At 35.8% G+C, this 11,883-nt stretch overlaps 1 protein-coding gene across 1 annotated transcript; it reads left to right on the top strand.

Annotated features, from left to right (window-relative positions):
- Nucleotides 1-587: 587 nt before the first annotated feature.
- Nucleotides 588-11,045, top strand: LOC135652599 (phytochrome-associated serine/threonine-protein phosphatase). Its single transcript, XM_065173646.1, has 10 exons — nt 588-839; nt 2,982-3,128; nt 3,222-3,289; nt 4,349-4,406; nt 7,710-7,820; nt 7,922-7,972; nt 9,770-9,913; nt 10,005-10,100; nt 10,233-10,304; nt 10,576-11,045. Exons 1-10 carry the CDS (start codon nt 753-755, stop codon nt 10,657-10,659), a joined length of 918 nt encoding a protein of 305 aa, XP_065029718.1. The 5' UTR covers nt 588-752; the 3' UTR covers nt 10,660-11,045.
- Nucleotides 11,046-11,883: the final 838 nt, after the last annotated feature.

The following is an 11,883-nucleotide window of genomic DNA, read 5'->3' as shown; positions in this document are numbered from 1 at the left end:
GCCTATCGTCATAACGATTTAATGTATCGTGTTATAAATGCGTTTGTAACATCAGGCTCGGAGCTTTTCCTACCACGTTCGTTGCATTTGCAGACTGAAACTGATACTGCCTTTCGCATGCAGAGTGTAATAGTTGCGTGTATTACCAGCGTTATATGCTTCAGGTAGTGCTTTCCCGTTACATTCGAGCCTATCGTCATAACGATTTAATGTATCGTGTTATAAATGCGTTTGTAACATCAGGCTCGGAGCTTTTCCTACCACGTTCGTTGCATTTGCAGACTGAAACTGATACTGCCTTTCGCATGCAGAGTGTAATAGTTGCGTGTATTACCAGCGTTATATGCTTCAGGTAGTGCTTTCCCGTTACATTCGAGCCTATCGTCATAACGATTTAATGTATCGTGTTATAAATGCGTTTGTAACATCAGGCTCGGAGCTTTTCCTACCACGTTCGTTGCATTTGCAGACTGAAACTGATACTGCCTTTGACCGGCTTTATGAGATACAGGTAATGCGTTCCCGTTACATTAAAGCGTACCGTTATTTACTGTATCGTGTTATAAATATCGGTTTTGTAGCATCAAGAACGGCGAAGGGAACGAACCACGCGGCGGAGGACTTCGCACCCCACGGAGCTGTTGCCGTTCCCATCCCTCGCTCTCCCCCCCTCTTCCTCCCTTCCCCTCTCCAATCGAGTCGAATCAAAGAGCGGGAGCGGTATTGTTCGAAGAACTCGTCGTTCTCCTTTCATGGCGATGGATTTGGATCTGTGGATCTCCAAGGTGAAGGAAGGGCAGCACTTGCAAGAGGATGAGCTCCAGCTGCTCTGCGAATACGTAAGCGTCGCTCCCTCTCTTTAGTCCCCTTTCCTCTCGCCATCTCGTTCAAAATTTTCCTGGGCGGCGTCTTCTTGCTCGTCGTGAGTATTAGGGTTTGGGTTTATCCCGAATTAGGATATCATCATTCTTGTGCGTTCTTTCTTGGTTTGGCCCCGGATTGTTTCTTTGCCCATTTGCTTCTCGAAACCAAGATTTGGGACAACAAAGACTTGTGCATTACGATGGTTGTACTCTTTTCTTTATGATGGTTTGATTTCTGTTCATGATTCAGAATGGACTAACTCCGCTTGCAAGAGATTTGCAAGTAATTTGTTTCATGTATAGCTTCAAGGTTCAAAGCGCTAGATCGCAAGTTGGAAAACTAATAAAAACGTGTTACAAAGAAAACCTATTAGCTTTTTTTGAGATACTAGTATCCTCTAGATGCTATGTTTAGTTGTTGCTAATTATTTTTTGAATTAGCTAGATGGTGCTTGATTAGTTTATGTTATGGTACTTCTGAAATGAATAAATTATTGTTAACTTAGGTATGAGATTGGTGGCAAGAATGACTTGGCACATTTTCTATTCTCATCATTTAGTTTGCAGGGTCTAATTTTTGGTGCTTGATCAAGCCATAAACTTTGTTTATTTATTGCTAGTAGAAGCTTCTAAGAAAAATTGTAGTTTGTGTTCCATGTTTCTTTTTGCAATAGCAGACGATGTATGTCTGATTTTGGTGATAGAAAATGCATCTATACTGGTTGACTAATGAATTTCTTTTCTCAAACGGCAGATATGCATTTGAATTGTGGTAACATTATGCTTGGGTTGTGTGAAGAATGAAGATACTTTTATGATTGATTTAATGTGTTCTGTTAATTCCACATTGTTAGTATTGAAACTTCAATTAGTGGAAAAAAGTTAACGAAGATGGGCATTGTGGTGCTAGTTTCAGTACGTGCGATTTGTTGTAAGATCTTGGTTTGAACTGATAAATGCAAAAGTTCTGTGGCATTTAAACATCTGCCAAAGTACCTAAGTGAGAAGTTAGTTTCAAGGCATCACTTTAGTGTGCAACATTCAAGGGCTATTTTTGTGATCTATGGTGAGGGAAAAGGCTAATATTCTTTACTGCATTCTTCCATATGCAAGAAGTATAACCTTAAGTTTTGTCGTAAATGGTTTCGTGGTTGTTTATGCTCCCAACAACCACCAGCACCACCAACCCATCCTAATAAAAACAAAAAAGTTGCAATGAAGGTTTTCTACACCTTTTTCCCCTAGTTCTTCAATTATCTCATTTGGATAAAGTTACCTTCATGGGAAGTTTCCTTAAAGTTGGAGTTCCTTCTATTAATTTTTTTTGACAAATTTTCAATCCACTATTAGGCGATGATATTCTGCAGAAAAGTTTCTCTCCATATCTTTCTTCTTTGTGGTCTTGCATTTAGTGTTTTATACCTTAAGAAAGTTGCTAAGTAGAAGTTCAACTTCATACTTGTATCTGACCGTCAGTATTTTCTGCTAGGGACATGTTAGGCATTGTTGTGCTAGCTTTTCTTTTCATATTTTCCTTAATCATGATAATGATAAAGACAAGGTGCATGCTATAGTCAGTTAAAGTAAATAGTTTGCACCCCTCTTTGCTCAAGCAACCCCAACTCTTGTGAAATACTTCTTTCCAATGAGATCTACAGTTGATCTCATGTAATTCATCTTTTCTTCTACCATTTGGTAATTTCATATTGAGTTTTAACTAGTGTGATTGGTTGATCTATTCCGTTAGTTGTGTAGGGCATGTGAGCTTTCTAATGAGTTGAAATACCATGGCAAGAGTCTGAGAGGTATACATATGCTAGGAACCTTGCCTGAGGTAACTGCATCTTAAAGAGACTACTTAATGTCGGAGTTCAGAAGGCACTACTTCTACATTTACTACTGACCTGCTAGACGAGGGACAAATTCATTATTAGCATCTTCTTTTCATAGTTATTTTAATTCTAAAGGTGACAGACTCTGCTAATTTGTCATCAACTTTAATTTACTTGACACCACTAAGATCATGCATTATTTTAGCACTCTATGACAGGCATTCTAGTTTTCAAAATTATGATTCCGTTGCATTTTGTTTATGTCTTATACTTTGAAGTCTTTCAGGTGAAGGAGATTCTTATTGAGGAGTCAAATGTCCAGCCTGTCAATAGCCCTGTAACTGTCTGCGGTGACATCCATGGTCAATTTCATGATTTAATGAAACTCTTCCAGACTGGAGGTCATGTTCCTGAGACGAATTACATCTTTATGGTGAATTTCTCATGTTCTTTTAAGCAAAATGTGTTCTTGTTATAATTGCATATTCTGATGTCATGTTGCAAATTCTGCTTACACTGTTGGCAGGGTGATTTTGTTGATCGTGGCTATAATAGTTTGGAAGTTTTCACTATCCTTCTGCTTCTAAAAGCCAGGTACCTATTCATTAATAAACATACATATGCATGCTGACAATTGTTCAGCCATACATTTAGATGCAATGTAAGGGCTGCCAAGAAACCTTGTACTGTATGGTAACATATTCGAATTGATGCCTTATGTGTTGAGTTTAGTGCTTCTCATATAAACATGTTCTCAACCTCAAGCCTTGTACGGTGGAGTTCACTTTGGATAATCCAAAGTAACCGTGAGCGTCAGACCTGCCATATGGGCCGTCTTCAGTGTTGCAAATCATACTGGGTCCTAGGTTTTAATTGCTCATGGATTCAACTATGAGTGATGCTATTATTTTTTTATTACTCATGCCGTTTAAAGTTTAAAATAATAGAAAGAAAATAAATTGAAATTTGAGTTAGTTGAATTGTGTGTAAATGGTGAAAGAGAAGGTGTCCTATCTAGCAAGCCTAAATCTGAAACAGACATTTCTTGATGTAGCTAAACCTTTTACGCGCTCACTCCATTGTGTCATAGACTGCTTAACCTTTTTTGTTGATGTACTTTTGAATTTTCTTCAGCCTCAAAACTATTTGTAACATCTTTTTGTCTTTACTCATGAAATCGGATAACATCTTTTTCAACATATAGGAGCATATCTGAAAAGTATCTTATTTTAAATAATGCCAAAATTATGACCAAACCATATAGTTAAATGGATGAATATGAAGATAAATAACGTTGTCGGATGTTTTCATCCAAAGTGCGGTATTATAATTAATTGGTGATATACTTATATGTTTTACTCAAACAATTCCATGTGGGATCAGGATGCTTTTTGGAGCAATATATTAAATTGTAAGATCTTGAAAACATTTAGCACGGACATTTTCTTTATGCATCATAGTTGACTTGCTTTCTTCATGGATTAGTGTCATATGTTTTGGTTGCAATGCCTTCCATTATCATATTTACTTGATGAGCTTTTCAGTGGATATTAATTCTTGGTTTTTCATTGTTTTTCCCACCATTAATTTCTTTTAGAAATTTCCTTAAATTAGTGGTGTCGATATGATTTATTGATCTGTTTCTGAATTTAGATACCCTGCAAACATCACACTTTTGCGTGGAAATCATGAGAGCAGGCAGTTAACTCAGGTATGCTGATAGTTATTTATTTCAATTTTGTGATATGTTTTGTGTGAACTGATGACTATTAAGCTTTTATGAGTTCACCATGTTCAATCTAATGTTGAGTATATTATCAAAGCTAAATTATGCAAAATTGATATATAATTTTTTGCATGTTTTTGTTCATTTGTTTGTTGTTATGAGTCATAGTACCATTTATTGATGTTTTGCCTGGACTAGTACGAAACGGGTAGTACATATTGGTTCCACCTTGAACCAGTATGTGGATCGTCCTCGTTTTGGGCCTATTCGAACAATTAAAAAAATAAAAATAGACATTAGGGTTCTCGTTTGTGACCCCTCTTTGCCTAGAGCCCTTCTTGCTTCTTGTGCAATCAGCCATTGCCATTGGTGCCCATTGCTCGTGCGCAGATACCTTCCTCCTCTCCTCCTCCCTCTTTCTCCTTCCTCCTCTTCCTCCACTGTGTCCTCTCCTTCCTCTTCCTCCTTCCTCCATCGCTTCGCCTTTTTACTTTCCATTCCTCCATTTTCCTTCTGCTTCCTCCTCAGCCTCCTCTTCCTCCATTGCGCATTCCTCCTCTTTTTTCTTAGTCTTCGAAACACCATTTTAGCATGCCAGGTGTTGGTACACTACATTGGTAGTGGTTGGTATGTAGTGGTCTGGCTAGGGACCGATATGGGTCTGGTATGTGAAACGACAATCCTTGCATGGTACCTTCTCTATTTATTTGGGTCTTCTACTTGTATCTTCTACTAAATCACTTCATCAGTAGCATTTCTAGCATGCTGTTAAATATATATAATTGACTTAATATAGGTTAGATTACGATGGATTTATAATTAAATACACAGTTTAGCTAGGGACCAATACGGGTCTGGTATGTGAAATGACACTCCATGCATGGTACCTTCACTGTTTATTTGGGTCTTCCACTTGTATCTTCTACTAAATCACTTCAGTAGTATCATTTCTATTCAACATTAAATATATATAATTGACTTAATATAGGTCAGATTATGATGAATTCATAATTAAATACACTAATCACAATATTAAAAACACAAACTGCTCTATAATTAGCTCTCTTTTACCACAATAAACATGTCAAACACTCTAATAATTATTAAATACATAAAATTGACCCAATAAGGGATCAAATAACAATATATTTATCATTAAATACACTAATTACACCATTAAAAAAATTTAAGTAAACCCTAATTAGTCTTATTTTACCACTATAAATATGTCAAACACCCTAAGAGGCATTAAATATGTAAATTTGATCTAATATAGATCAAATTATGATGAACTCATTATTAAATACACTAATCTCGCCATTTACATACTACTCTAACAAGCAGTAAAGACATTTAATTGACATAATATGGATCAAATTTTGATTAGATATGTTGAAAAATATATTAATTACATCATTAACATAGTTAATTAATCCCTAATTAGTCATCTTTCTCCACTATAAACATGTTAAATACTCTAATAGGTATTAAAGACATTGAACTGACCCAATATGGATCAAATTTTGATTAAATCATCATTAAAACCATGAATCATAGTATTAAAAAACTTAATGAGAGCCTAATTAAACCTATTATACCATCACAAACATATAAATCACCTTAATATGCATGAAATACAAAGATTTGACCCATTAAGTGTCTAATTTAAAAAAAAATCAGCGTCAATCACACTAATCGTAACATTAAAGGCCTTAATTACTTGCTAATTAATACTATTCTACCATCATAAAGACCCCAAACGACATAATAGATATTGAGAACATAGAATAGGCTTAATCATTTCATAAAGCATCAAAATTCGTGAAAAAAATACATACTTTTTATTAGAGAGTTTTTCCTCTAACTTAGGTGTTAATCATCCCTAATTAGCCTCCCAAGCCTGATCTAATTCACAAATCACAACTTTGTGGAGTTCAAGAGACTGCAAATGAGAGAATGAGACAAATATGTGAGTGAGAAAGTGATTGAGTGTAGATGAGTTAGAGAGAGTGAAAGGGGAGAGAATGAGGGGGTAGAAAGGGTTTTTAGATTTGGTTCAAACAATCAAATGGATCGTTTAAATTCAACAAATCCCAACCATTGATCAGTATCGGTCGAAATCCGATTGTTACCGATCACTACAGGTCGGTAATGATCGGATTTCGACTATTTCGACCAGTACATACATCGTCTCAAGCGATACAGGGTCCCTTGTTATGGACCGCCCGATACATGGTGGTCCACATGCGAGTCCTTGTCGGGCCAATACATACCACTCGTATCGCTCGGTATAGGTCGACATGACAAACCATGTCAAAAAGTATTTTCTAATTCAAGTGAGTTATGCTTTTATTTATGGAAGCCACTTAATGGTATCCAAGAAAATAGAGAACATGTGTGCCTGCTACACTTCTGAAATGAAAAGGACAATTATAATTTATGAAGTCAACCTTTCCATCAAAAATATGTTGCGTTATGTTTCCCTATGACTTTATTTTCTAAAGATAGAATTTCATTGCACCTTGTTCACCGTGTACTTAATGCTCCAGGTGAGTATACTTGAACTCATGGACAAGCTAAATGTGGGTTGAACTAAGGTCTCCTAGCCATATACAGATGTCTTGTATAATGATGCTGGTTAAGTTTGTACTAGAAACACATTTTGGCATACACATAATAGAATCACATTTGTCATTTAATGGTTTTCTGTTTCTTGGTATTACTGTTTGATCACAATGTGTATGATTTTTTGTTCCAATTGGACAGAATGTTATGTCCACCTCCCAAGATTACAGTGATTGGATTTTGTTGAGAACTTGAACAAATTTGTGGACTATGTTTGAGGTCTTAAACCCGGAAATTGAGGCTATTGTGCTTGTCATTCTTGGAAGCAGAAGTGTTATGTTGGCGTTTGATTTCTTTGCTTATTTAACCCTCTATCTGGCCATTGAAAGTTGGGGTTAAAAATATGAGATGATGTATTTGTGCCATGTGATAAGACACTACTGAGCTCAATAAGTGAAACCAGAACTTGGAGAGCAGTATATAATGCCTTGTTTGTGCCATAATTGCATATGGTGCAGATCTTTGTGTCATTTAATCATTTCTTAGTCTCTTCGTTGTTAAACTTGGTCATAATATTAGCTTCTTATTCGTACTGTATGTATCATTTAATTCTTTTCAACTCCCTGAGGATCATGATGACTAATTTGCATACAAATATGCAGAAATGTATGTATAATCTTGTTATATTTATATATGCTGATGAGAAATGTTTGGTTACCTTAGGTCTATGGCTTTTATGATGAGTGCCAGAGGAAGTATGGGAATGCCAATGCATGGCGTTACTGCACTGATGTTTTCGACTACCTTACCCTCTCGGCAATTATAGATGGAACTGTAAGTTAATTTATCTCGGTACAAATGCATATATGCATGTTTCCTTTGTTCTTTTTTTTTTTGTCTCCTTTTCTTGATAGTATGCTGCTTGATAACTGCAGGTTCTTTGTGTTCATGGTGGTCTTTCACCGGATGTACGAACAATTGATCAGGTGTGCCATTTATTCATTATAAATAAGCATTGAATACTTGAAACTTTATCCATGTTTTACCGCTTTGTGTATCTATAATGACAAAGGACACGAAAGCAATAGGGTTATGATGAAAAATTAGGGCTATTGGAACATTTGGAATTAGACCAATGATAATTTTAGGGCTGAAGTCAAAGCAATGAAACACTTACTCATGGTTCTAGAATAAATGACCCTCAGCAGGTATGTGGATGTTGAACTTGCAACCACAGTAATCATAGATCAGCCAGTATTGTGTTCACCTAGGTCACATTTGAATACACAATATGCAGCCCAATTTTCATCGAATTGCATGATTATCCGTGATGAAAAATGCCCCAAGTGGTGTTGCAGACTGTGTCAAATGACCTGAGGTTAAATGTACAGGATCCCAACTGTCAGTAATGGGGCAAATATTTGGTATGAAGTTATAAGTCGCCATTTTCTGTGTTTGAAATTGTATGGAGCTGTGCTTATATTGGTTTCTCTGAACAAATATCCTTGCACTTCTTGCAAGTTCTTTGGAAATTCTTAGTCTTCTCACTGATTGTTGCCTTTTTCCATATTATAAATTTCAGCTTTTACTTCTCCATGACTAGAACCCTTCGTGTTGGCACCTGTTCGTTTCTTTAGTATTTCATGTAATGTGTTCTTTCTTGTTTAGAACTGGTTGTAGCTGAACATTTGTTTTGGAGCAGTTGGAAATTAAAAAGCATGCTTTGATGTTTCTGTTTCGGTTTCAACTTCATCTGGACCTTTTTGGCTTGAATTTTATTGTTTTCATCTTGTACATACTAAAGAGTTCCAATATTTTATGTGATTGAGAAAATACTAGGAATAAGAAAAAGATAGGTCAGGGTGCATATTTTATGAAATAAAGATTCGTGAAATAACTTTAGACTCATTCATGCAAATATATGACAATGACATGAAGTAATAAATAATTATTTTCTTTAATTTAGAGAAAGTAATGTAAGAATATTTGCTGTAAGAATTGAAGATGCAAAAAATGTGAATGTCTTTTATTCAGACAGCCTAGTATAAGAATTGATGATTACTGCATTTTCTGATGGTTTGGCATAGACATGATGAGTAGCTATCCAAGTATAGGACCTTGCCTAAATATGCTCATTCATCTGTAGAATACATTTATGATTGAGTTACTTCATTTTATGTGTGCATATATGTAACGGAAACTAAACGGGTATGATAAGAAAAAGATTGATTTTACTTTTTTTTTGGCGGAAAATGATGTGGAAGAGGTACATGGAGTCTCAGCAAGCTAATTTCAGGTTTTCAAAAGCTACTTTGGTAGGGTAGTTATATGCTCTTGGCTGGACTAACAGCAGTGGATGGCTATTTTAGATAAGATGAGTTGGGGTATCTTGTGCATGCATAAAGTGCACATCCATGAATCTAAGACATATGTTTCCTTGCAGATCTAAAAGTGATTACTGGCAGGGTTGTGTACATAAACTGGTTAAGTAGTTTGCCGGAATTAGTGTAACTGTGCTTATGATCACTAATATGCACTTTATAAGGAGTGATTTGGTAATTTAACTTTTAAACATTTATGTTTATTCTGAGCAGACATGAGTAGGCAATTCATCAAATTTATAACTGACATGCTTGCAAACAAGTGTAAAATTAATTTTGTAGCCACATTGATGTGCATCCTTGTTCTATTTTACTTGTTCCCTGCTAGATGTGTATTGTGTTCTTTCTGCCTTAAAATTAATTTATCGCTCCTTGATTTCTGCCTTATTTTGTGATGAACAGATACGGGTCATCGACCGTAACTCTGAAATCCCGCATGAAGGCCCTTTTTGTGATCTTATGTGGAGTGATCCTGAAGAGATTGAAACATGGGCTGTCAGTCCTCGTGGTGCAGGTTGGCTTTTCGGATCAAGGGTGACAGCTGAAGTATGAGACGGATCTTTTTGAGTTACCTTTTGTGGTTTTAACTTAAATTGCTTATCCTTCACCAAGCATTTTTTTCATGTCCATCTTGTAGTTCAATCGCATAAACAATCTTGATCTTATTTGCCGGGCACATCAGTTGGTTCAGGAAGGCCTAAAGTATATGTTTCAAGACAAGGGCCTTGTAACTGTGAGTTCGTAATATAAAGCACATTTATAATATTAAATGCCATTAATTTTTCAAAGTTGTGATACTGCTAGATGCCATGCTTCCTGAATTCTAATTATCAGACTAACTTTGCATTTTCTTTTGTTTCTCCAGGTTTGGTCTGCGCCTAATTATTGTTACCGGTGTGGAAATGTCGCTTCTATCCTGAGCTTCAACGAAAATATGGTATGACACTGTGCTATTTGGCTTGCTCTTGTGACTGCCTTTCTCTGATAGCCTCTTGCAATTGTCATGTGCAATTGATTAATGGTTATGAATAATCTGTTTCTAGTATCCAAAGAGCAACATTGGTGTACAAACCCATCTATTTAAAGAAGTTTCTTAACGTGGAACTATATCTATTTTTCAAGAAAGTTATCTTCCCTGTTACTATTCGCAGCTCTTGAAGTTGCTACTACTATAATTGCATTGACTTTCTCCTCAACAACCATGACAGGAGAGAGAGGTGAAGTTCTTTACTGAAACCGAGGAGAACAATCAAATGCGTGGGCCAAGGACAGGGGTGCCCTACTTTCTATAAGTGGTCATTCTCGAAGCTTGGGTCTTTACATTCATCAGAATCCGCTCCATTTTGTCGAGCATCAGCACTGCCTTGGTTATGAAAAGGAGAACCGATGAGGGTAGGTGGGCCACTTGGGAACAGTTGATTTATTATTGCTAACCAGATGTTGACACGCAGAGGCCGCTTAGTGGTTTTTGCTGCATATAATTTGAACTCAATTTTATATTATAATTCTTGTCTTTGGTGACCTTAGTTGATTGTTGTTGTCTTATGTTCTAAGGCAGGCTTTGGGAGTTGGAAAGATAAAAGCGTAGTTTCAGGGAAATCTGATCTGTTAAGTTTTGTTCATTGAGTAGTGTATTATTGGGATTAGTTGTTGTGAAAATAGATCACGATTGTCGTTATGTTCTTGCAACTGCTAAACTTGTTTTGGTCGTAGTAATTGAGAAGTGTAGATACGATGTTAAATGAATATAGTCTACCCAAGTATTTTTGGGCCGAAGCCGTAAATACGGTTTGCTACATCATGAATAGGGTTCTAATAAGATCATCCCTATCAAAAACTCCTTATGAATTATGGAATAACAAAAAATTAAATATTTTTTATTTTAAAATTTTCGATTGTAAATGTTTTATTTTGAATGAAAGGGATGCCTTAGGAAAATTTGATGCTAAATCCGATGAAGACATCTTTCTTCGGGTTTTTAACAAAAGAACCTTAGTAATATAAGAATCTATTCATTTAGTTTTTAATGAAATTTCTGATTTAAAGAAAAATGATTTTAATGATGATCTTGGTTTTGATAATTTGAACTTAAATGAACTCCCTTCTCAAAATAGCAACTTGGATGTACCTTTTTCCGAAATTTCCTTACCCAAGGAATGAAAATATATAGATGCTCATCCAAAGGAGCTAATTATAGGAGAAACTTTGAAAATATATAGATGCTCATCCAAAGGAGCTAATTATAGGAGAAACTTCAAAAGGGGTTCAAACTCATTCCTCTTTCAAGAATTTTTGTGCTAACATCGCATTCTTTTCTCAAATCGAACCTAAATGCATTGATGAGGCTTTAAAAGATGATTTTTGGGTTATTGCAATGCAAGAGGAATTAAATCAATTTGAGAGGAATAAGGTATGGAAGCTTGTTCCTAGACCTAGTGACCATTTAGTCATTGGTACTAAATGGGTCTTTAGAAACAAGCAAGACGAAAATTGTATCGTGGTTAGAAACAAGGCTA

The sequence above is a fragment of the Musa acuminata genome, chromosome BXJ3-11 (genome assembly GCF_036884655.1).
Source record: "Musa acuminata AAA Group cultivar baxijiao chromosome BXJ3-11, Cavendish_Baxijiao_AAA, whole genome shotgun sequence".
In the NCBI taxonomy this organism is placed as follows: Eukaryota; Viridiplantae; Streptophyta; class Magnoliopsida; order Zingiberales; family Musaceae; genus Musa; species Musa acuminata.
Note: the sequence above shows the minus strand (reverse complement) of the source record. Positions and strands in the feature narration are given on the sequence as shown.

Coding starts and splice junctions, on each gene's coding strand:
- LOC135652599 (XM_065173646.1), top strand. CDS start 753: ATGGCGATGGATTTGGATCTGTGGATCTCCAAGGTGAAGGAAGGGCAG. Junction 7,821..7,921: donor CGGCAATTATAGATGGAACT/GTAAGTTAATTT, acceptor TGATAACTGCAG/GTTCTTTGTGTTCATGGTGG. Junction 7,973..9,769: donor ATGTACGAACAATTGATCAG/GTGTGCCATTTA, acceptor TGTGATGAACAG/ATACGGGTCATCGACCGTAA.